Raw genomic sequence first — 24,665 nt, 5'->3', positions numbered from 1 at the left:
TCGCTCACGTGAGGGACCTTCTTCAGTAGCTCATGAGTTTTAACACTTGGAAAAAAACAAGACAAACATCACCCAGGTCCCCTTTTAGTTTTCCTGCCCTGAATCCCGAGCTCTGTATCGGTCAGCCCAGTTTTTTCTTCCCTTTTCCTTTCACACTCTGAACTACACACACACACGACACCACCCCCCTCCAATCAGAATGAGTGTTTGGTAAATATAAAGAGCCAATAATGAGGATGGAAGGTTGTCTGGGTGTTGTTTTCACTGTCCCCTGCAAGATGAGAGCGGCCCACTTCTGGAATTCTGTCTCAGTCCCACCCATTTCACACCCACACCAGCTTCACACGGCATTGTTCTCTCCTCAGGGCCCTGGCATGGCAAGGAAGTTCTCCGCACCTGGTCAGCTGTGCGTCTCCATGACCTCAACCCTGGGTGGCTCCGCCCCCATCTCTGCAGCATCAGCTACCTCTCTAGGCCACTTCCCCAAGCCCATGTGCCCCCCACAGCAGTACGGTTTCCCAGCCCCCCCCTTTGGCCCGCAGTGGAGCGGCACGGGCGGCCCAGCAACACAGCCACTTAGCCAGTTCCAACCTGTGGGAACTGCCTCCTTACAGAACTTCAACATCAGCAACTTGCAGAAGTCCATCAGCAACCCCCCAGGTTCCAACCTGAGGACCACTTAGACCTAGAGGCGTTAATGGAGTAGATTCGGGGGCAGGAGGTGGGATGGTGAGGGGCAGGTGGGAGGGGGATGGGAAAGTAGCCTACATACTAACTACTAGCGCTGCATTTAACTGGTTATTTCTTGCCAGACAGGAATGTGTTTAATACCGCTTAGAGCCCTCAGAGTGGAGAATCTCCCTCTGCTTTCACCATTTATTGGAGTGGGATGAGAAGGAAAGAAAGAGCCGGTTTCTTGTGTATGCTTTGTTCTCTCTCCCCAACAGTGAGCGCTCGGAAAGAGAATCGTGTTGATCAGAAAGCTTCTAGAGAGCTCAGTGGAAAAGCAAAGCCCATCTGCGTTCTCAAGTAGTGGGGCTCTTAATCTTGGTACCCACCCCAAGTCCCTTATCCCCTCAAGAACATAAACCGCAAGACAAAAAATTAAACTATTGGGCTCTCTCCTACCCTCTCCCCACCCCAGCCAATCTTTAGAACCCAGTGAAAACACCAGGGGACTGAGGTTTCAACCCTTTCTTACGATAGGTCATTAGTGCTTTAGCAAATGATATTCGCAGCTTTGACTGCAGCATTAGCCATTAGGAAAAAAAAAAAAAAAATTAAGTTCCCTGCGGACATGTAACTTTGCCATCAGTTTTGATGTGGAAACACTGTGATATATAAATGTTGTTGGACAACAGTAGTTTTAAGAGTAAGATATGAAAGGTTTAAAAAGTTGAAAAAAGCTAGCTGTCCTTTACCTGTTGAGACTTTACTTTCTCCTTTGTATTTCCATTGTATTAGATAAATAAATGTGAATGTAAAATTGTATAAATTACTGTACTTGAATACTCTGTTCTCCCAGTATTGCTTGCTGGATGTTTTAGTGCCTTGGACTTCTATTGCTTCTGCCGTTAACATCAACTTCTCATCAGACCCCAGTCAGCAAAGGGCGTATGGAAGGAAACCTTGGGTCCATGTGACCCAGCAGTGGATTATGCAATAAGGAAATTGAAAGAGTATTTTTTTTCAAGTCATTCAACAATTTTGTCTAGAGCAGGTGTAAGATGAGCAGGTGAGAAGTTGACAGTAGTGGTTAAAAGCAGAAAACTCTGTTTCAGGACAGGTGAGGAGGGGTGTTGTCACAAAATCGGGCAATTTACAAGATTGAGCGTGGTGAGCGATAAGTGATGAAAGAAAAAGAAAGACTACAGGATGGGAGAACAGACTTGTTTTGAAGATAGGTGATGCTTGGCCAGTGGCTGCCATAAGCCTTACTTACCTGAGCTGGGCTTGAGCAGAGGAGACCTGGAAGAAATGGCTGAATATAAAGGCAAGGGCACGGGAGAGCGGGGGGGGCACTAGTTTTTAAGCTGGGAAATGTGATAGTGAAATGTCACAGATGGAGAAAGTTGCTCTAAGAAAAATTTGGATTGCTTTCCTCTTGGTGCAAATGTACCGTGTATTTCTCAGCTTGGGGTACTGTAGTTTGTGGAAAGTGGACCCACATCTGAATTAAGCATTGTAGGAAAGAATGCTTATTCCTACCCACTTCCTATATAATGTCCAAATGGTTGCAGGATCATAATCTCTTGCGCCACCTTATTTCTAGAATTACAGCTGATATTCTCACGTCCTCTGTAAACAGATATTCCCCTGAAGTAATAATAAGTGCAACCAACCAGTATTATTTAGTGCTGTGCCTAGCTGTAATGGGCAGTTCTGTTACTTTCAGAATTTTCAGGAAATACTCTCCTCATTGTCTGAGTTTGGGATCTCTGTTCTCCCAGAAGGTGGGGAAAGAAGCCAGGACTCTTTTAATTCTGGGGTGCTTCTTGACTCTTGAGCTGGGAAACTGACCTATTTCCAACCTCTTACCCACCTCAGTGGCACATCCCAGGAATCCCCATGACAGGAAGAGCCTGGATGGCTGTCCTGTCCTCTGTTGGTCATTTTCTTTATTAAGTTAGCCGAGACCCCAAAGATGCAAATGAGAGCTGAAGGTTTTAGGAAGGTAGAAATGAAAAGGGCAGGCGTTCCGAGCTTTGCTTCGGAACTGTTTACTTACTTTTTCTCTGCCTATAATCCTTGGGAGATGACAAGAGTAAGGACAGAACAAGAAACGCCAAGGAAGTGGGGAATGGACCCCTGGGCAAGGAGGCAGGGCTTTGCAGCAGAGGAAAGAGGAGCCAGAGTGCAGCACGTGACTATTTTGTTTCTTTGGTTTAATCATTTTGAGATCTCTTCACTCACAGGTGGAAAGTAAGAACTGCTTTTATTTACTGTTGATTTTTTTCCCCTCCTGTGGATGAAGTAACTGAAGCCTAGAGGAATGAACCTAGTGCTACTGAACTGTTTAAATTATTTTTGTGTTAATAGTACACTTTGAGTATCTTTTTCCACATTAAAAAAATTCTTTCCGAATTATAAATGTTTTCCTTACATTATTTAACAATGTACACTGTTTAAAAAAAGACTAAATTCAAACCTTGGGGATTCTCGGCAGCCCGTCAACCCGTGAGTTTGGGATAAACCCCGGGGGTCGCGCTTTCTGCTTCCGTTTGTTAACCTTTGTAGATGAAACCATTCAAATAAACCAAACTTGCTTTTCTTGAGCTGTGGGGGTTTCATTTTCAGCACATGCCTTTTTCGTGATCTCATTAGCTCTGATTTGACTTGTGTGCAATTTATAACTGGATTCCTATCTCCAGGACCTTTTTTTTCAACAGCAGTTCTGACCTGAACTAAGATGCTGCAGACAGGCAAGATATATTTTCTGAAGACCACGGTAAGGATATCAAAATCAGAAGATGAATCTATGCCCAAAGCTGTGCAGCTCAGGTGAGGTGGAGGGAGGTCAGGGAAAGCCCCCTGCTCGTCTTCCAGAGGCGCGGTGGTGGCCTAGGGGCACAGCTTCCCACAGATGGGCCTGTGCTCCAACAAACTCAAGACTGGGGACAAGGCCCAGCCCAAAATGCCCTTAAAAAGTAAAACTGCACACTCATTAGTTGGGGGAAAGGATTATGAAACATCTAAACACTAAAAGAATTTATGTTAAGGTGGGTGATAATCGCACATCTCAAATAGCTAAACAGCTGCTTATGTCACGCAGATTTTTGTGGTTTCCCAGTACATATAAACGTTTACACTATAGCCTGTTATGTCTGCAATAGCATTATATCTAAAACAATATATACCTTTTTTTTTTAAGAATATATTTTAAAAAAATATTTACTTATTTACTTGGCTGCACCGGGTCTTAGTTAGTTGTGGCATGCGGGACCTAGTTGCCTGGCCATGGATCGGACCCGGGACCCCTGCCTTGGGAGTGTGGACCACCAGGGAAGTCCCTAAAACAATATATACTTTAAAATGCTGTTGGGAAGATGCTCAACACAGGGTTGCCAAAAACCTTCAATTTGTTTAAAAAACAAAAAACAAAAACTGCGAGGTGCAATAAAAAGAAAGGTATGCCTGTCATTTTGTTACAAAGTAGGATTTTATTTTGCTTTCTTAAAAATGCCTTTTCTGTGGTCTTAGATTACTTCCTTATTAGGAAAAAATGGAGGTAGTTTCATGATGAGCCTATAAATGACAGATCGTTGTAGATGAGTGGCAGCGAAAGGGGTCAGAGGGCACACAGAGTGACATACCGCAGGCCGCTGTGGGGGCTGGTGCGTGGGCAAGGTGGCCACTGTGATTCCTAGAATTTCTACCTTTATTAACATAAAAGCTTAGGAATAAATAGCGAAGAGCCAAAGAAAAGTTGTTTGTTTAATCTCCGCAGGGCTTCCCAACCTGCCCAGCTTGATCTGCGTCAGGTTCCAACAGTGAAATCCTCTGGCGAAGTTGAGCACGAAGCAAGGTCAGTCCCCGGAGGTAAAGCTCATTCCCTCGGATGATGAGTCATTTCATGACCAAGAAGCAGTGTTTGGAAGTCCCTTTGTGACAGAATCCAGTGAGGTGAACGGAGCCTTGGTCAAGATGGATCCAATCTCCTTTTCTTCATGTCCTGGTTCTTCCTATATGAAGCACAGTCTCCTACGGAAGAGAAAATTGTTCACATACAGCTGCCATGATTTAAAAATAAGGAATAAACTGACAGCTAATAACTTTTGAATTGTATTAGTTAACTGTCCTACTTTAAACTAAAGGCCAAGAATGAACATTGTTATGAGGGGGACAGGTCCCTCTGTTAACACTAGACCAAGCTGCAGTAGAGAGCATGACACACCTGCTTTTAAGAGGAAAGCTCTTAATGCAGCCACGCTTCAGCGTCCCACCACCATCCGCTAGAAAGAGCTGCACCTCAAGTCAGGACCCCAAGGAAGACGTGCGGCTCTTAATCCAGTTACACTCCATTTTCTCAGGCTGCTGCTGCTCTGGCGTGAGTCCCCTCCGACTTCTTGAAATGGGGTGTCATTCTTTAAGATTCAGAGCATTATACCCAGGTTCTCCCTTCCATTTCTGCTCCTAAAACACTTTGCTACCTGTTACGTGTTGGTTAAGGTTGTGAAGGTGCCAGGGTCCAGATTTTGCCTGTGGATTCTGGTGGCAAAGGCTCTGTGGGGTCCTGTTCCAGGTCTCCATCTCGTTCTGCAGGACGGAGGTGGCACGGGCCTGCGGCGGTTCTGGTTTAGACAAGGGCTTGACCACACTGTCCCCTGCATCTAGAGCCATGTCCCACATTTCAAGACTGTCTGCAAGGACAGAGGTCACAAGCAAATGCAGCATCAACAAACGAGGTGCTGGAAAAATAACAGGTCGTGAGAAATGCCGTATCATGAGTACTCTATATGATGGCGTTGGGAATTTCTCTTTCCCCGACCCGTGAAAGTACCCCAGAGCCTCTCTCGGGTCAGGACAGTAGAGGAGCTGCATATGTGCTATCAGTCAGCACTTTCTGCAAAACCAATGGAAATGAAGATATTTATGCCTCTTTTGAAATGTATCTGTGACGACGGAAAGTATACAGCACGGTAACTTACAGACACTTGATAGGTATTTTACTGATTAGGACTGAAGTCATTCCTTTAGCCCTCCTGACCTGGAAGCACGTCTGTCTGGGTGAGCGGCTCTGAAGCAGCAGTTCCGGCAGGTGGCACCGGTGGCAGCGCTGCTGCAGAGAAAGGACAAAACCACGTAACCAAGCTGGGCCGGGGGCGGCCTTGGAAGTGCGTGCAAAGCCGCCTGGGGTTACACTCGTCGTCACGGCCAGCGGTAGAACTTGGGACCCTGCATCCTGGTCCTCCTACCTACAGAGCTATATAAAATAGGACTGACGATACTATATTCTTCTCATCAAACTGCAAAAGAAACCTGAGAAGTTTGTTTCTCCTTTAGCAGCAGAAACGGAAGTTATTGTAAGCAGTCTTGTCCAGTTTTTACTATTTGAAGCTATAACCCTTGTTCAAACAAAATCTTAAGCAGAAATGAATATGTAAAACCAAGATGATGACTGTGTGATTCGGGGTGGGGGAAGTCCTGGAGATGACTCCTCCTCCACCCCTGACCCCCAGAGCTTCCGCAATGGTTTGGAAGCTAAAGACCTAGAATAATAATTCTTATTAAGAACAACACCCCCAGCACAGTAAGTAAGTTTTTTGGTTTTTTTTTTTCCCCTACATTAACCTCAGCCTGCCAGTGCTGAGGGGAATTATAAGGAACTAAACATGAAGCAAGTCCTCTGAAACTTCTTCGTAATTTTTAGGGAGAAGCTGGGCAAAAATCCACTTGGTCTTTCTTTGTTTGTTTCTAGTCTCTGAGAGAGAAAGAAAGACTCCAAGAAAATCTCTATCAATCATCATCTACTACTCCCACTGAACCTGGACTCAAGCCCACACACCTAGAGCCCGTGTTCCGCAACAAGAGAAGCCACTGCAATGAGCCCGCACACTGCAACGAAGAGGAGCCCCTGCTCGCCACAACTAGAGAAAGCCTGTGCACAGCAACGAAGACCCAACGCAGCCAAAAGTTAAATAAATAAGTAAATAAATAAATTTATTTTTAAAAAAGCTCAGAAAGGCTTTCTCGTGTACACGTGGCCAAAGTAACCGAGGCCAAAAAAAAGCTCTGTCCCCTGAGACGTCTAGTTCCAGGTTATGTCAGGGCCCGTCTCCTTCCCCCAAACGACCACTGTCTTCCTTCAGTCACGGGGAAACGCAAGGCAGGACGTAATGGTTTGAGCCCGTGGCGGCCCTGTGCTGTGTGCGGACCCGACCTGCTGCAGAGTGTGGGGAGCAGAGTCGCCCCCAGAGCCCGCGCTCCGTCCTCTCACCAGGGCCCTGCTTCTCGGTGGGCGGGCCAGACGGGGCTTCCTGCTGCTGTTTCTCCATCTGCTCCCGGAACCGCTGCTGCAGCTGTCTTTGCCGGAGCTTCCGCTGGTACGTGGCATCGCTCTCTGTGGCAGTGGAGGTCGCGCTTCTGCACCAGGAGAGCAACAGGGAGATGAGTTCCTGAGTTAACTGGTGAGCAGAGACACACGGTTCCCAAGGGAGCACACGGGCCAGCCAGTGTGCTGGCTCTGAAGTGAAGGCAGGAGTGGGAGACACCTGGGAAGGAGCAGGGGCGGGGAGGGCACGCGGCCTGCACCCGGAGCTGCTGTCCTCGTCCCCTGCGTCACAACGTGGTGGCTTGGTCTGCAAGGGGATGTCACCTCCTGTGGTTTGGGGGGTCCCAGAGCCAGGTTCTGTCGGCAGCTGCTATATCTGGCTTGTTCCACAGATGGTTCAAAGTCTTGTCTCTTTGCTTTAGTTAAGTCCACTTCGAGAGGCAGCTAATGAGGGAAAAAAAGAGGAGAAAACTTCTTCCAACTGCTCTTCCCCTTCCTCAAGGATCTAGATACCTGAAAAATGGCATTTCACGATCCTTTATCCATCATTCCTTCCAGGTCCTAAGAAGCTGGGACAAGGGATCCATAAGTTCAAGTCATTTTAATTATATGAGGAATAAAACAATTTCATTTTCCACCTATGCCATTCTGTATTAATGAAGTTTTGATAAGAAGGAATCATACTTCAGTTCTTATTTAGAGCAAATGCTCTGTAAAATCTAATTTGAATCTCTTCTTGGCAACTGGCTCTGATGCTGTCTACTTTTTTTTTTTAATGGAAATGATCACACATCATCACACTACAGAAACCCAGAGATTTTTCACTTGGGAGAACGTCTCTCTCAATTAATAATATGATGCTGACAGAATAAAGGAATATGAGGGACTGAGATGACTACACTTTGGATAAAGATAACATGAAAATGAAAATTATACTGTGAAATTTTGTACTGACGTTGAGAAGTAAATAAGTTAAACAGAAATGAGCTTATGCAGGGAGTTCCCTGGTGGCCTAGTGGTTAGGATTCTGGGCTTTCATTGCCATGGCCAGGTTCATTCAATCCCTGGCCAGGGAACTGAGATCATCCTGCAAGCCGCATGGCACTGCCAAAAAAGAAAGAAAAAAAAGAGAAATGAGTTTATGCTAGGACATGGATGAACCTTGAGGACATTCTGCTCAGTGAAACAGGCCAGTCACAAAAAGACAGATGAGAGATGACTCCACTGACATGAGGCCCTTAGAGTAGCCAGACCAGAGAGACAAAGTAGATGGTGCCCAGGGCTGGGTGGAGAGGGGTGCTGGCATCACGTTTAATGGGTCTAGAGTTTCAGTTAGAAAAGAGCTACAGAGATGGATGGTGGCGATGAGTATCCCACATTATGAATGTATTTAGTACCCCTGAACTGTATGTACCCTTACAATGTCTAAGATAGTACATTGTGTTATGGATGTTTTACCACAATAAAAGAAATTGGGGGAAAACTGAGTGCTGAAAAGCTTTTAAAAGACTGACGTTGCTGAGTGCTACTGAATGTATAGGATAATTGGAACTCATACACTGCCAGGTGGGAGTGTGAGTTAGTACAACCATACTGGAAACTGGAAGAATCTACTAAAACTAGGCATATGCCCAGCCCTCTGAGCCGAGCCAGTAGTTCCCAAGGTAAATTGGGTGAGTATGTGCACCAAGAGGCGCACAGGAACGCTAACAGCAGCCCTGGATTCAAAACAACCAAAGGCTATGAAAACCTCAAATGTCTATCAAGTCAGGGTGGGAAAGTCAACTGCGGTCTACTCATGCAACAGAGAAGATACAGCAGTGAAAATGCTACTATGTGCAGTAAGAATGAATCTCGCACACGCGTGGAATGAAAGCCAGACACAAAACAGTTCATACTATTTGATCCCCAAAAGTATGGAACAGTCAACCCTAACCTATGTTGTCAAAAGTGGTTCGTTTTCCTCAGTAATGATGAGAAGTAATGAATGATGGAAGGCAGCAACTGCAAGGGATACACAACTGAGACATTCTGGGCCACGGGGATGCTCCACTGTGACTCAGATGCTGGTTATGTGGGTGTGTCTGGTCTTAGAATTCATCAAGCTGAACATTTATGATGTGTGCATTGTCTGCATGTCTGCATGTACTTTTTAATACTTCAGTCACTTTTTATAAAGCATAAACTGTACAATCCCATTATATAAAGTTCAAAAACAGGAATAAATCTGAGACTAGAAGGCAGAACGGTAGTTACTTTTGAAAAGATAAAATCAAGGTAGTGAATGGGAGGGGGCAAAATGACGTCCTGGAGTGCTGATAATATTCTGTTTCCCTGTCTGGTTTGTAAATAGCTGTGTTCACTTCTAAAAATTCATCGGGCTGTGCCATTATGATGTATGCAGTTTTCTATATATATGTTGCACTTTGTTTAAAAAATTCATTAAAAGAAAAAAGCGACAAAGAAATGGAGAGTGACGTCAGCATACGGCAGACCAGAAGCTCCAAGTCTCTCTCACAGAGACACCAAGCCGACAGCAGTACACAGACCAGATACCTCTGTAAGAACCCCAGTGGCCAGGTGAGAGGCTACAGCACTCAGGCCAACATAAAACCCAGACAAGATTCCAGCAAAGGAGGGAGCAAAGTTCACGGCATACTGCATGCCTGCCTGCCCATGGCCCTTCCCCTGCCCGTCTGGCATAGAGCAGTACAAGCAGAGGAAACCTCCCACACTGGGGCTCTTCCCTCTGGATGGAAACAAAAGAGTGGACTGTGCGTCTGAAGTTCTGGGGGGTTGTCTGGAGGCTGCCCAAGGCACTGGTGTCTGTCTCACCTGACGAAATGCTGACAGAATCAGGAGCAGAGTTTGAAAGTCACTAAAAACAGAGGTGAGCGCCACAGCACGTAAGAGCTGCAGTTCTGCAGTCAGATGCCAGAAGGAGCAGGAGACTGTAAAAGACCTGAGAGGTCCTAGAACCTCCAGCTGGGCTGACTGGCACAGATCTTCTTCCCCTGCACAAAGCCAGTACAGAAAGACTGGGAGAGGTGGTGGTTTTTTCAAATGCTCAAATCTCAGCAAAAGATCACATATAAAGAAACAGGGAGACATGGCCCAGTCAAAGGAACAAAATGAAACTCAAAAAACTGACCCTGAAGAAATGAAGTGCTAAGAGCTGCCTGACAAAGAAACTAAAATAACTCAAGGATGCTCAATGAACTAGGAGATCACAGATACACAGCTCAATGAAATCACGAAAATGATGATGTATATACAAAATGAGAGTATCAGCAAAGAGAAATGACAACAAAGAAGCAAGCAAATTCTGGAGCTGAAAAATTCACTAGAGACATTCTACAGCAGACGTGATCAGGCAGAAGAAAGAATCCGCCAACTTGAAGACAGGTCATTTGAAATCATCTATTCAGAGAAGCAAAAAGAAGAATGAAGAAAAATGAGCGCTTAAAGGACTTATAAGGGCACTGTCATGCTACATAGTTTAAAAGTCTTAGGAGAAGAGAGATTACTGGTGAAAAACTTCCAAAATCTGAGGAAAGAAAAGATGTATGAATTCAAGAAGCTCAAAGAACTACATCTAGGATGAGCCCAAAGAGAACAAGGCATATTGTAACCAAAATGTCAAAAGTCAAAGACAGTACAACAATGAACTATCAGAAAGAGAAATTAAGAAAACAATCCTATTTACAATTGCATCAAAAAGAGTAAAACACCTAGGAATAAATTTAACCAAAGAGATGAAAGACCTGTACTCAGAAAACTAGAAGACACTGATAAAAGAAAGAGGTGGATACAAATACATGGAAAGATATCCCATACTCATGAATTGCAAGAATCAATATTATGAAAATGTCTATACCCAAAGCAATCTACAAATTCAATGCAATCCATAGCAAAATTCCAAAGGCATTTTTCACACAAATAGAGCAAACAATCCTAAAATTTGAATGGAACCAGAAAAGACCCTGAATAACCAAAGCAATCCTGAGAAGAACAAAGCTGGAGGCGTCACACCTCCTGATTTCAAACTACCTTAGAAAGCTCTAGAAATTAACAGAATGGTATTGGCACAAAAACAGACATAGATCGATGGAAAAGAATAGAGAGCCCAGAAATAAACCCACACATACATGGTCAATTAATTTATGACAAAGGAGCCAAAAATATAGAATGGGGAAATGACAGTCTATTCAACAAAACTGTAAGAAACTGGAGAGTAGGGACTTCCCTGGTGGCACAGTGGTTAAGAATCCACCTGCCAAAATGCAGGGGCACGGCTTCGAGCCCTGGTCCGGGAAGATCCCACATGCCGCAGAGCAACTAAGCCCGTGTGCCACAACTACTGAGCCTGCGCTCTAGAGCCTGTGAGCCACAACTACTGAGCCCGCATGCCACAACTACTGAAGCCCATGCGCCTAGAGCCCGTGCTCTGCGACGAGAAGCCACTGCAATGAGAAGCCCACACACCGCAACGAAGAGTAGCCTACGCTCGCTGCAACTAGAGACAGCCTGTGCGGAGCAACGAAGACCCAACGCAGCCAAAAATAAATAAATTTATTAAAACAAAAACAAAAGAACTGGACAGTCACATGCAAAAGAATTAAACTGGACCACTTACACCATACACAAAAATTAACATTGGATTAAAGACCTGAAACCATAAAACTCCTAGAAGAAAACATAGGCAGTACGCTCCTTGACATTGGTCTTGATGGTAATTTTTTTGTATTTGACACCCAAAAGCGAAGACAACAAAAGCAAAAATAAACAAGTGGAACTATATCAAACTAAAAAGCTTCTGACAGCAAAGCAAACAATTAACAAAGTGAAAAGGCAACCTACTGAATGGAAGAAGAAGTTTGCAAATGATATAACTGATAAAGCATTAACATTCAAAACATATAAAGAATTCATACAACTCAAAAGCAAAACCAGGGCTTCCCTGGTGGCGCAGTGGTTGAGAGTCCGCCTGCCAATGCGGGGGACGCGGGTTCGTGCCCCGGTCCGGGAGGATCCCACGTGCTGCGGAGCGGCTGGGCCCATGAGCCATGGCCGCTGAGCCTGTGCGTCCGGAGCCTGTGCTCCGCAACGGGAGAGGCCACAACGGTGAGAGGCCCACGTACCGCAAAAAAAAAAAAAAAAAAAAGGCAAAATCAAAACAAAACAAAACAATGCAATTAAAAAATGGGCAGAAGATCTGAATAGATCTTTCTGAATATTCTTTGAAAGAAGACATACAGGTGCCCAACAGGTACATAAAAAGATACTCAACATCACTCACCATCAGGGAAACGAAAATCAAAACCACAATAAGATAGCACCTCACACCTGTCGAGACAACAAGTGCTGGTGAGAATGTGGAGAGAAGGGAACCCTTGTGCACTGCTGGTGGGACTGTAAACTGGCGTAGCCACTATGGGAAAAACTATGGAAAACAGTTTCCTGAATAAATTAGAAACTAGAAATAATAATAATTATAATAATAAATTAGAAAATAGAACTACCATATGATGCAGCAATTTCACTTCTGGGTATTAATCCAAAGAAAAGAAAAACAGTAACCCAGAAAGATATGCTCCCCCATTTTCACTGCAGCATTATTTATAACAGCCAAGACATGGAAGTAACCTAAATGTCCACTGATAAAGAATGTAGTATATATATATCTACAACAGAACATTATTCAGGCATAAAGAAGAAAATTTTGCCACTTGGCAACAACATGGATGGATCTTGAGGACAATTTGCTAAGTGAAATAATTCAGAGAGAAAAATAAATACCATATGATCTCAGTTATATGTGGAATCTAAACAAACAAACAAAAACTGAGCTCACAGATAAAGAGAAGAGACTGGTGGTTGCCAGGGGTGGGGGGTGGACAAAATGGATGAAGGGAGTCAAAAGGTACAAACGTCCTGTTATAAAATAAATAAGCTCTGGGGATGTAATGTACAGCATGGTGACTATAGTCAATAACACTGTATTGTATATTTGAATGTTGCTAAAAGAATAGATCTTAACAATTCTCATCATAAAAAAAACTGCACCTATGTGTGGTGATGGATGTTAACTAGAATTATTGTGGTGATCATCTTGCAATATATAAAAATACTGAATCATTATGTTGTACAATTGAAACTAATATACAGGCATACCTCAAAGATATTGCAGGTTTGGTTCCAGACCTCCACAATAAAGCAAATATAGAAATAAAGCAAGTCACACAATTTTTTTGGTTTCTTAGTGCATATAACAGTTGTGTTTACACTATACTGTAGTATGTTAAGGGCGCAACAGCATTATGTCAAGAAAAAGCAATGTACATACCTTAATCAAAAAATAATTTATTGCTAAAAAATGTCAACCATCACCTGACAATGCAGTTGCCACAAACCTTCAATTTGTAAAAAATGCAATCATCTGTGACGTGCAATAAAATGAAGCACTATAAAACAAGGTATGCCTGTAATGTTGTATGTCAATTATATCTCAATTTTTTAAAAAAAGTCAAAGAGAAATCTTGAAGACAGCAAGAGAAGAAGCAAATCATCACATACTGGAGTGCCTGCCTAAGATTATCAGATTTCTCAGCAGAACTCTTACAGGCCAAAACGGAGTGGGATGATATATTCAAAGTCCTGAAAGAAAAAACTTAGCCAAGAATAGTGTATCCAGCAAAAGTATCCTTCAAAAATGGAGAAACTAAGATTTTTTTCAAATAAACAAAAGCAGAGGGAGTTCATTACCACTAGACTTGCTCTACAAGAAACGTTAAAGGGAGTCCTTCAAACTGAAACAAAAGGATGCCGGGCAGCAACATGAAAATAAAAAGTTCTCCAGTAAAGGTAAATACACGGACAAAAACAGTAACCTGTATCATTATAATTTTGGTACACGGAATTTAAATGAAGAAAACCATTAAAATTATATAATGAATACAGATATTAAATGTAAAACCATTAAAACTTTTATAACTATCAATCTATGTTAGTGGACATACAATAATATGAAGATGTAATCTGTAACATCAATAACCTAAAAGGGGGGTTGTAAAGGACTAGAGTTTTTGTATGCAATTCAAGTTATCAGTTTAAAATAGAATGTTATAATTTTAAAATGTTTTATATAATTGTGGTAACCACGAAGAAAATATCTATAGGATATACACAAAAGTAAACAAGAAGGGAATCAAATATGTTACTACCAAAAAAATCAACACAACACAAAGGACAGCAGTAAGAGAGGAAAGAAGGGACAAAACAAAAAAGCTAAGCTACAGGACATACAGAAAACGATTAACAAAAATGACAATACTAAGCCCTTCCCTATCAATAATAAATGTAAATGGATCAAACTGCCCAACCAAAAGCCATAGATTGGCTGGATGGATTCAAAAAACAAGATACAACTACATACTTCCTACATTAGACTCACTTCAGATCTAAAGACATAACACAGGCTGAAGGTGAAAGGATGGAAAAACATATTCCATGTAAATGGTAACCAAAAGGGAGGCTATACTAATATAAGAAAAAATAGACTTTAAGTCAAAAACTGTTACAAGAGACAAAAGAGGACATTCTATAATAATAAAAGGGTCAATTAACTGTGAAGCTATAACAATTATACTTATATGCCAAACATCAGAGCTCTTAAATATATAAAGCAAACTTTGACAGAATTGAAAGGAGAAATACACAGCAAGACAATAATAGTAGAAGACTTCAGTACCCTGCTTTCAGTAGTGGATAGAACCAAGCAGAAGGTCAGTAAGGAAACAGAAGATTTGAACACTATAGACCATATGGACCTAAGACATATAGAGAATGTTCCACCCAACAACAGCAGGATATACATTCTCCTCAAGTACAAATGGAACGTTCTCCAGGAGACACCACATGTTAGGCTACAAAACAAGTCTTAAATTGAAGACAAATTATACAAAAAAAATCTTTGCTGATCACAATGGAATGAAACTGGAAATCAATGGCAGAAGGAAAAATGGAAAATTCACAAACGTGGAAATTAGTACTTTCTTAAGACAACCAATGGGTCAAATAAATCACAAGGGAAATTAGAAAATATCTTGAGACAAATGAAAATGAAAACACAGCATACCAAAACTTACGGTATGCAGCAAAAGCAGTACCAACAGGGAAGTTTCTAGCTGACACAAGCTAGGAGAAGATAGGAAATAAAGCTTAGGGCAGAGATACATGAAATAGAGAACAGAAAAACAATAGGGAAAAAAAAAATCAACAAAACTGAGAGTTAGTTTTTTGAAAAGATCAACAAAATTGACAAACCCTTAGCTAGATTAAGAAAAAAAGAAGACTCAATAACTAAAATCAGAAGTGCAAGAAGGGACATTGCAATCGATGCCACTGAAATAAAAAAGATTATGAGAATACTATGAACAACTGTACACCAACAAATCAGGTAGCCTAGAAGAAATGGATACATTCCTAAAACACACAACCTACCAAGACTGAATCATGAAGAAACAGAAATAATAGACCAGTAACTAGTAGAAGTGTATTAGTAAACAAAAACCTAACAACAACAACAACAACAACAAAAGCCCAGGACTAAATGGCTTCACTGGAAAATTCTACCAAACATTTAAAGAATTAACACCAACCATCAAACCCTTCCAAGAAACTGAAGAGGAGGGAACACTTCCAAGTTCATTCTATGAGGCCAGCATTATTCTGATACCAAGGCCAGACAAAAACACTATAAGAGGAGGGTGAAAAAAAGACACTACAAGAAAACTATAGACCAATATCCCTGATGAATAGTGATGCAAAAACCCTCAATGAAATACCGGCTCACCAAAATTTAACAGCACATTAAAAATATTACCATGACCAAGTGAGATTTATTCTTGAAATGCAAAGATGGTTCAACATACACAAATCAATCAATGTGATCCATGAACAAAACCACCTGTTCATCTAAACTGATGCAAAAAAAAATGACAAGATTCAATATTTTTTTCAAGATAAAAACATTCAACAAATTAGGAATAGAAGGAAACAACCTCAACATGATAAAGGCCATATATGAAAAGCCTACAGTTAACATCATACTCAATGGTGAAGACTGAAAGCTTTTCCTGGAAGATCAGGAACAAGGCAAGGATGCCCACTCTCACTACTTCTCAACATACTGGAAGTCCTAGCCAGAGCAATTAGGCAAGGAAAAGAAAGAAAAGGAATCCAAATTGGAAAGGAAGAAGTAAAATTATCTCTGGTTGCAGATTACTTGATCTTCTATGTAGAAAACCCTAAAGACTCAACAAAAAAACTGTTAGAATTAATAAACAAATTCAGCAAAGTTTCAGGAGGATACAAAATCCACATAAATAACAGTTGTGTCTCTATACACTAATAATGAACAATCAAAAAATTAAGACAACAACTCCATTTACAATAGCATCCAAAAGAATAAAATACTTAGGAATAAACCTAACCAAGGTGAAAGACTTGTACACTGAAAACTATGAAACATTGCTGAAAGAAATTAAAGAAGGCACAAATAGATGGAAAGACTTCCCATGTTCATGAACTGGAAGACTTAATATTGTTAAGATATGCATACTACCAAAGTGATCTACAGATTCAGTGTAATCCCTATCAAAATTCCAATGGCATTTTTTTGCATGAATAAAAAAAATTCATCTTAAAATGTATAAAGAATCTCAAGGGACCTCAAATAGCAAAAATAATTCTGAAAAAAAAAAAAAATTGGAGGACCTCCTGATTTCCAAACATATTACAAAGCTTCAATAATCAAAACAGTATGATACTGCCATAAAGACAGGTGCCTAGGTCAATGTAAGAATACAGAAAGCCCAGAGATAAATCCTCATGTATGACCAAATGATCGTCAGCAAGCGTGCCAAGACTACACAATGGGGAAAGGAGTCTCTTCAACAAATGATGTTGGAAAAACTGAATATCTACACGCAAAAAAATGAAGTTAGACCTGTATCTTACATCATATACAAAAATAAATTCAAGATAGATTAAATACCTAAATATAAGACCCAAAACTATAAAACTCAAAGAAGAAAACACAGGGGAAAAACTTCATGACATTGAATTTGTCAGTGATTTCTTGGATATGACACCAAAATACAGGCAACAAAAAAAGCAAAAATATACAAATGGAGCTATATCAAACTTAAAAGGCAAGCTATGGAATGGGAAAAAACTTTGTAATCATATCTCTGATAAGGTGTTAATAGCCAGAATATATAAAGAACTCCTACAACTTGACAACAAATAAATCAAATAGCCCAATTAAAAAATGGGCAAAGAACCTGAGTAGACATTTCTCCAAAGATGATACACAAATGGGCAATAAGCACATGAAAAGATGTTCAACATCACTAATCATCAGAGAGATTCAAATCACACCCATCAGGATGGCTACTATCAAAAAAACAGAAAATAACACATGTTGGCAAGGATGTGGAGAAATCAGAACCCTTGTGCATTGTTGGCTGAGTTGCAAAATAGTGCAGCCATCATAGAAAACAGTATGGAAGTTCCGCAAAAACTTTTTAAAAAAAACCCACCATACGATCCAGCAACCCGACTGCTGGATATATATCCAAAATAACTGAAAACTGAGCCCTCGAGAGGTATTTGCACATCCATGGTCGTTACAACAGTATTCACAATAGCCAAGAGATGGAAGCAACCCAAATATCCATTGATGGATGAAGGGATAGAGAAAATGTGATATATACATACAATGGAATATTACTCAGCCTTAGAAAGGAAGGAAATTCTGACACATGCTAAAACATAGATGAACCTTGAGGACATCATCCTAAGTAACATAAGCCAGTCACAGAAAGACATACACTGTATGATTGCACTTATATGAGGTATTTAAAATAGACAAATTCATAGAAACAGAAAGTAGAATGGTGGTTGCCAGGGGCTGAAGGAAGGGGTAAAAGGGGAGTTGTTTTATGGGTACAGAGGTTTCCATGTTGTAAGTTCTGGAGATGTGTTTCACTATTGAACTGTTGTACACTTAAAAATGGTAGATTTCATGTTATGTGTTTTTTACCACAATGTTTTAAAAAAAGAAAAAACTACAATATCCCTCATAAATATAGATGCAGAAATCCTTAACAAAATATTAGCAAACTGAGTCCAATAATATGTAAAAAGGATTTAAAAAAAGGAAGGAAATGGAGTTTTGACAGCTGCCAATTGACACACACCTCTATTAGGGGCAGCAAAAGAAAAAGAACCCCTCAAGTACCAGAGAGGGAAGGCCGCCCAGGGTGGCGGCACTGCAGGGACCCGAAGAACCACCGGCGAAGCAGCCACACTCCACCAGGCAACGGGAACGCTCCAGAGCCTGACTGGCCCGGGCATGCTAAACTCCAGACCCCATTCTCCGAAGGCAAATGCGCAGATCACGTGTAGTTGCCTCCGAAGGCAACTACAGAAACAAGGGAGATCTAAACCTTAAAGACACCCGAGCTAAGGAAGAGCAGGAAGGTGGAATGGGTGAGGCTCTGTTTGTAAGAAATGGCAGTGGTGCTGCGAGGGGTCTGTGCTCCTTCTGTCTCACAGACCGCTGCCAAGCACGGTTCTCTCTGCATAAGAGACAAGTAACACAAATGCCCCAGGCTTCAATTTCCCCGTCGGTACATTAAGGTAATTGGTTCCTGCTGGCTCTCATGTTCAAAGACGTCTGAAATACACATCCCAGACCCTCTAAATAGCCAAGTCTTCACTTTTGCTCTCTCCATCACCAAACACTCACTCATGACACAAGAGCATCATCAGTTCCACCTTTACTGCAACGCATTCCATTCCCCCACTTCTAACATACCTGGTGTGGAAGCTTGTTTAGTGACCTCAGATAGTCTTTGTCCAGAATACAATTTCCAAGTGCATTCCCGAAACTTCTAAGGGTAAGAAAAAAAAGGGGAACGGGGTTGAGAACGTTATATGTAAATATCAGGGAACGGAGCTACAACCTTTGTACAAGCTGCTTCTCAACACAGCAGAGGAAATGGACGCTGATAAGCATTCAGAAATGTTCATTACGCATCTGCATTAGGTTCTGAGAATTCAGCAGTGAGCACAGCAGTCACAAACCCCTGCCCTCAGGACGGGCAGTGAGCACAGAAAGGCCGAGCAAGCACTCACAAAATCCCACTAGCTGTACCTCCCAACGTGGGACACCAATTCCACAGCAGAGCCTGTTTCCCAAGGACTGCTCCAATTCCCCAGTAATGGTGAGCACGCACACTGTAGGGCCACAAACCCCCACGACCAAAGTTCTTTACTTGGGATATCTGGATTCCCCCACGGGTTAGGGTACTGCAAACTTTTAGTGCATGTTTTACATGTATTTTTCTGGTAATTGAATTCTCAAAGGCATCTATGACCCAAAAAAAGGTTAAAAAACCCTGCTCTATGAAACTAAGTTAACCGTGTTACACATACGTAATGAAGAACTGTGTAGGCGTACTAAAGAGAATGAGGAAACAATCTATGTGCTCGTGTGGAAAGGTCTCCAAGACACACTGCTGATGAGAGGCGTGGGGAAGGCGAGGTCAAGTACGGAACAGAGAACACCGGGTCCCACCACTTATTCCCCAGAAAGTGGGCCCTCAGCATAAAGAAGTGCTGGGGAAAGACAGGAGAGAGCAGGAAAACAGGCCGCACAGGGCCAAGGGTGGGAGGAAGCCTTATGTTATTTCGACTTTTGAGCCACGTGGGTGTTATTACCCAGAGCTGAGAAGAACAGGATCTGCCTACCTCAGTGCTCGCTTCAGCCCATCGGTCACTGCCTCCTTCCTCGCCTTCTCCAAAGACAAGGCTTTGGACTTGAGGCCCTCGCTAACACCATAGCCCACGTCCTCATGATACGAACCATCCTGGGGACGGAAAAGGAGTTTGGGGTCCAGCGTGAGGAGCTGCAGCCCCGCCCCTGGCTGCAGAGCTCTCCTCTTCCTCAGGCATCAGTGTTCAGACTGGTTGGACAGAGCCCAGGGCCCGGAACACAGGCAGAGTTGCCAGAGTCCATTTCCAGGGCTACTTCCCGGACCGGATCTGCCTAGAGATGTGGCTGTGCTCCAAGGGCAAGACAAGTCTCCTTCCTCTGCACACCACCAGGCACACACCTGACCCGCCCCACAACTTGCTAAGACACATTACCCACACTATGAAAACCTCTGGGGCACCAAGCCAGAAATTTGAAATATTATATTTAACAGATTCTAACGACTGGATAGCAAATCCTCTCACAAGTCAGGTGGTACCTGTTTCTCGGCTTCTACCAAAAGTAGAGGTGGGCCTGATCAAGCTGTTAGCTGACAGAGAGCTGAGTATAATGTTTGATGATAGCATTGTGATTTCTGATATATAACTCAGAAGTAGTCAAAGAAATGAATGACACTATAACGAAACTCGTTCATTCTCAGTTTGTTTATGTGAAATAAGGTTTTCGGTAGTATTTATAAAAATAAGTCAGAATAGAATTAATGCTAAATGTTTAGGAATAAGTAATATTAACTATGGATATACAAACTAACTGAATAGAAAAAAACAGCTCATCCATCTTATGAAGAAATGTATTTTCCATAAAATTTTATTAAATATAAATATTTTGATGTAGTTATGTTGTCTCTTCAACATAAACACAACTGACTAAATTGTGTATTAATAGCACCTGTAATATCAATAGTAACTCAATCCAGAAGAAATTTCTCAGTAGTTACAGCCTTAAGGTCACTGGAAATTTATCCCCTAAAATTTTTACATACATACGCGCACACACATACACACACACACACACACACACACACACAAAGTATAATAAGGTTATTATTATTTTATTTTTTATTTTTTTTGCGGTACGTGGGCCTCTCACTGTTGTGGCCTCTCCCGTTGCGGAGCACAGGCTTCGGACGTGCAGGCTCAGCGGCCACGGCTCAAGGGCCCAGCCGCTCCGCGGCATGTGGGATCCTCCCGGACCGGGGCACGAACCCGTGTCCCCTGCATCGGCAGGCGGACTCTCAACCGCTGCGCCACCAGGGAAGCCCCTAAGGTTATTATTAATAAAAGATTTTCAATCATATATCTTATGTTAGGATAATAGCCAGAGAGGAAATGGAATGGAAATATGTGTTCAAGAAGAAACAACATAAGGTATCTGATGACCGAAGAATAACTTGCTCAAAAAAAAGATAAACAGGGACTTCCCTGGTGGTCCAGTGGTTAAGGCTCCATGCTCCCAATGCAGGAGGCCTGGGTTCGATCCCTGGTTGGGGAACTAGATCCTGCATGCCGCAGCTAAAGATCCTGCACGCCACAACTAAGACCCAGTGCAACCCAATAAATAAATAATTACTGAAAAAGAAAGAAAGAAAGAAAAAGAAAAATAGCTTGCGCATGTATTTTTTTTAATGGATGACAGCATTTAATCCTCTATGGTATTTAGAATACATTGGGGGCTTCCCTGGTGAGTCAACTTAAAAACGTGCAAGAGAACAGAGTTCCTCAAAATTCTTTTAGGGGCACATGAGGGAGGATGTCTGAACCACCTCACCCCCTCTCTGGGCCCAGAGGCCTCCGTACCTGCTCACTCTCCCACCTGCCCCGTGCCTGCAGGCGGCACGTCCCCTCCATCACCCTCACCTTCAGCTGGACTCTCACAAACGCACAGACGCCCACGTAGAACTTGCCATTGTTAAGGTCAACAAAATCTAGGAGTGGGAAAGAGAACCAGGTGAAGAGGGTACTGATCCCTGTGCCTCACCTGTATTCCTCCTGCTGGCGACTGAGCACACCTTCCCCAGGCCCTTGCCCACAGAACACCCCTGCCAGAAGTCAGCCAATGCCGAGGAAGGGAAACGAAGAAGCAGCCACTGCCAGGAAGCATACTCACCCACGTTCTGTTGTGTGATAGAGTGTGCCCAGCCATTGTAGCCAAACATCTCATTGGCCAGATTAATTACCCTGTGACCCTCAATGTAACACACCTGGAAAAACAATTTAAAGAAGAAAAAAAAAAAGCTTGTTAAAATTCCTTACCATACTTAAATGTGGATCAAAATTTACTTAATTTATTCCTTACCAGCTTTTTTGGCAAAACCACCCTTAAACATTCCAGAGAATTTCTCAGTGAACTTAATTCAAAGATCTTCCAGAGGAGCCAGTTAGAACTAGTGTCTTGGGCCAGGCCATGCTTGGGCCACTGCAGATGACAGTGAAGGCTGGAACCCATCCCCGCCCAAAGACACAAATAAACGTCCACTAACAGTGAACGAGAGACCTTCTGAATCCATGAGGACCAGAGAGGGAGTTGGCAGGTTCGTGGAAACAGTCGGCGTTGTGGGCGCCCACTTTTCAGGCATGTAAACTCTCTTACCTTCTGGCCTCCTCCAGCCACGCGGCTACTTATGTATTCTGGGCCCAGCCTCTGCCTCAGAGCATTCTGGATGGCCTGGGACTCTTCTGCTGTGTATTGGTACTGTAATCCAGAAAGGGAAAATTAAACTGACATTTCCACCATTCCTTATCAGCAAGTCTCCAACTTTTTGGTCTCCAGACCCCTTTACACTCTTCAAAAGTACTGAGCAGGGCTTCCCTGGTGGGGCAGTTGTTGAGGGTCCGCCTGCCCATGCAGGGGACGCGGGTTCGTGCCCTGGTCCGGGAGGATCCCACATGCCGCGGAGCGGCTGGGCCCGTGAGCCGTGGCCGCTGGGCCTGCGCGTCCGGAGCCTGTGCTCCGCAGCGGGAGAGGCCACAACAGTAAGAGGCCCGCGTACCGCAAAAAAAAAAAAAAAAAAAAAAGTACTGAGGATCCTATGAGCTTTTGTTTATGTGGGTTATATCTATTAATACTAGGAATTAAAAATGAGAAACTCTGCAGGCACACATTCCAGTAACCATCAGAGCAATGATATCAGCACATGCTATACGGTCTCTGGAAAACTCCACCCTCACTCATGAAAGAATGAGAGTGAAAAAGGCACAGAGTATTTTAGTATTATTATGAAAACAATTTTGATTTCACAGACTCTGAAAGGTCTTGTGGACCCCCAGGGGTCACTGGACCACATTTTGAAAACCACTGCCTTAGATGTGACTAATATGTTACCATCCCTACAAACTCTCTCGAGCCAGAACTGGGAAACTGAAGCTTCCCTCCTCAGTCTGTATGACATTTATATGAGCAAGGGGGTAGGAGAGGAGAAAACATGACAGGAAGCCTTGCTTCCATTTGTCCTCTTCTCTAGTTCAACAATTTCCCATCCTACACATAGAGACATACACGCCTACTTGTTTAGATTTTCATCCCCTCAGTGCTTTTCCCCTTGCCCTATTTAAATGGAATAAATACACACAGATTTCTGGTAAGACAAAGATAGAATCTGGGGGGACAAAGCAAGAATCTCCCTTATATGCACAGAGTATCTCCACAAAGAGTACAACACCAGCAACTTTGGATGCCTCCAAAAAGAGATCTGGGTGACATGTGGACAAGAGTGATAGGAAATAGTGAGACTTTTTACATACAGTCTGTTTCATTTTGAATGTTACAGCATATGAAAATGTAATCTACCCAAAAAGTAAATAAAATTTGAATCTAAATGTAACCCCCAGTGCAGCTAAAGTTCCAAAATGCCCTCAGAGCTTGTCAAAGACTCCCAAATGGTGCACTTAAATGAAAAAAAACAATAAAACAGCTTACATGTATATGATGGCTCTCTACCAATGGCTTCCCCATACCTTTTTCACGTAACCTCATTCCTGCCAGGTATGAAAAAAACACACGTACCTGACCAAAGCATAATACAGAGTTGCCACCAGCAGGATGGCTGTCACGGCCGCTAAGAATTGCTTCTTCAGTCCCAGACATGTTGATTCAGGTTGACCTCTAAATAAAAAGAAGATTTAAAAAATGATCTCAAAGAATGCTAGTGGTAAAAGGCAAGAGCCTCTACTAAAAATCAGATGAAGTAACTTTCCTTGCATACTTTCAACACTGACCCAGTCAAGGGCCAAGTTCCTCAGTGCTTAGCTATCACCTAACAAGCCACTGAAAATCCTTTAGGGTCTGCTTCTACCTTTCTGCTAAAATTTTGCTAGCGTGGTGGTGCTATTAAAGGTGATTTTTACAATAATGTATTGTATGTTATAATTACAATGTTCGTAATTGAAAAAGTCAAAATTACAAAAGCATGCTAGGGGAGAGCAAACAACCAGCTTATGACCACCTGCTATATGGGCATCGTGACCCTGACCTCTGTGGGTTGAAGAGGAAACATAGGCCACGGTAGCTGAACTGCTGTCGCGGAGCCAACACACCAGCAGGCGGGAGGAGCGTAACAGACATGACGCAATGGAAGGGCCAGATGGCACAGAAGACCCTGTGTTCAGAAAGGGCACAGCATTAAACCACTAGTAGTCCCTGCAGTTTCTTTACCGCCTGGGACCTTGTTACAAATGCACATTCTCAGGCCCCACCCCAGACCCACTGAATCCAAAACCAGAGGCGAGGCCCATGTATGAGTGCTGGACCAAGCCCACCCCGTGATTCTGACACAAGCTCCAGTTTGAGAGCCACTGCATTAGACTGAGACCACGCAAGTGTGCAGTCTATTAG

At 42.7% G+C, this 24,665-nt stretch overlaps 2 protein-coding genes across 41 annotated transcripts in view; one reads left to right on the top strand and one right to left on the bottom strand.

Moving 5' to 3' along the window:
• WNK1 (WNK lysine deficient protein kinase 1) overlaps nucleotides 1–4,570 on the top strand; it is a 142,531-nt gene extending 137,961 nt beyond the window's left edge. For all 27 annotated transcript variants that reach the window (XM_055085414.1, XM_028490880.2, XM_028490879.2 and 24 more), the window contains 2 exons: nucleotides 366–3,448; nucleotides 4,448–4,570. In XM_055085414.1, the coding sequence (XP_054941389.1) occupies nucleotides 366–683 (318 nt within the window). In that variant the 3' untranslated portion in view covers nucleotides 684–3,448; nucleotides 4,448–4,570. The remainder of the gene's footprint in view (nucleotides 1–365; nucleotides 3,449–4,447) is intronic.
• A 30-nt stretch (nucleotides 4,571–4,600) lies between these two features.
• The window catches only part of RAD52 (RAD52 homolog, DNA repair protein), a 58,772-nt gene continuing 38,707 nt past the window's right edge, over nucleotides 4,601–24,665 (bottom strand). For 3 of the 14 annotated variants that reach the window (XR_003680230.2, XR_003680229.2, XR_008617653.1), the window contains 13 exons: nucleotides 24,304–24,429; nucleotides 23,838–23,936; nucleotides 22,425–22,526; nucleotides 21,942–22,035; nucleotides 21,692–21,759; nucleotides 19,811–19,929; nucleotides 18,876–18,951; nucleotides 7,212–7,435; nucleotides 6,938–7,083; nucleotides 5,708–5,779; nucleotides 5,151–5,360; nucleotides 4,895–5,065; nucleotides 4,609–4,701 (listed from right to left, as the gene is read on the bottom strand). Coding sequence is in view for 7 of the 14 variants with exons in the window: in XM_024129030.3 (XP_023984798.1) it covers nucleotides 4,953–5,065; nucleotides 5,151–5,360; nucleotides 5,708–5,779; nucleotides 6,938–7,083; nucleotides 7,212–7,435; nucleotides 18,876–18,951; nucleotides 19,811–19,929; nucleotides 21,692–21,759; nucleotides 21,942–22,035; nucleotides 22,425–22,526; nucleotides 23,838–23,918 (1,305 nt within the window). In the remaining 7 variants the exon portion in view is untranslated. The other 11 variants (XR_003680231.2, XR_003680232.2, XR_003680233.2 and 8 more) reach the window with 9 other exon arrangements.

Source organism: Physeter macrocephalus, chromosome 6, assembly GCF_002837175.3.
Source record: "Physeter macrocephalus isolate SW-GA chromosome 6, ASM283717v5, whole genome shotgun sequence".
In the NCBI taxonomy this organism is placed as follows: domain Eukaryota; kingdom Metazoa; phylum Chordata; class Mammalia; order Artiodactyla; family Physeteridae; genus Physeter; species Physeter macrocephalus.
Note: the sequence above shows the minus strand (reverse complement) of the source record. Positions and strands in the feature narration are given on the sequence as shown.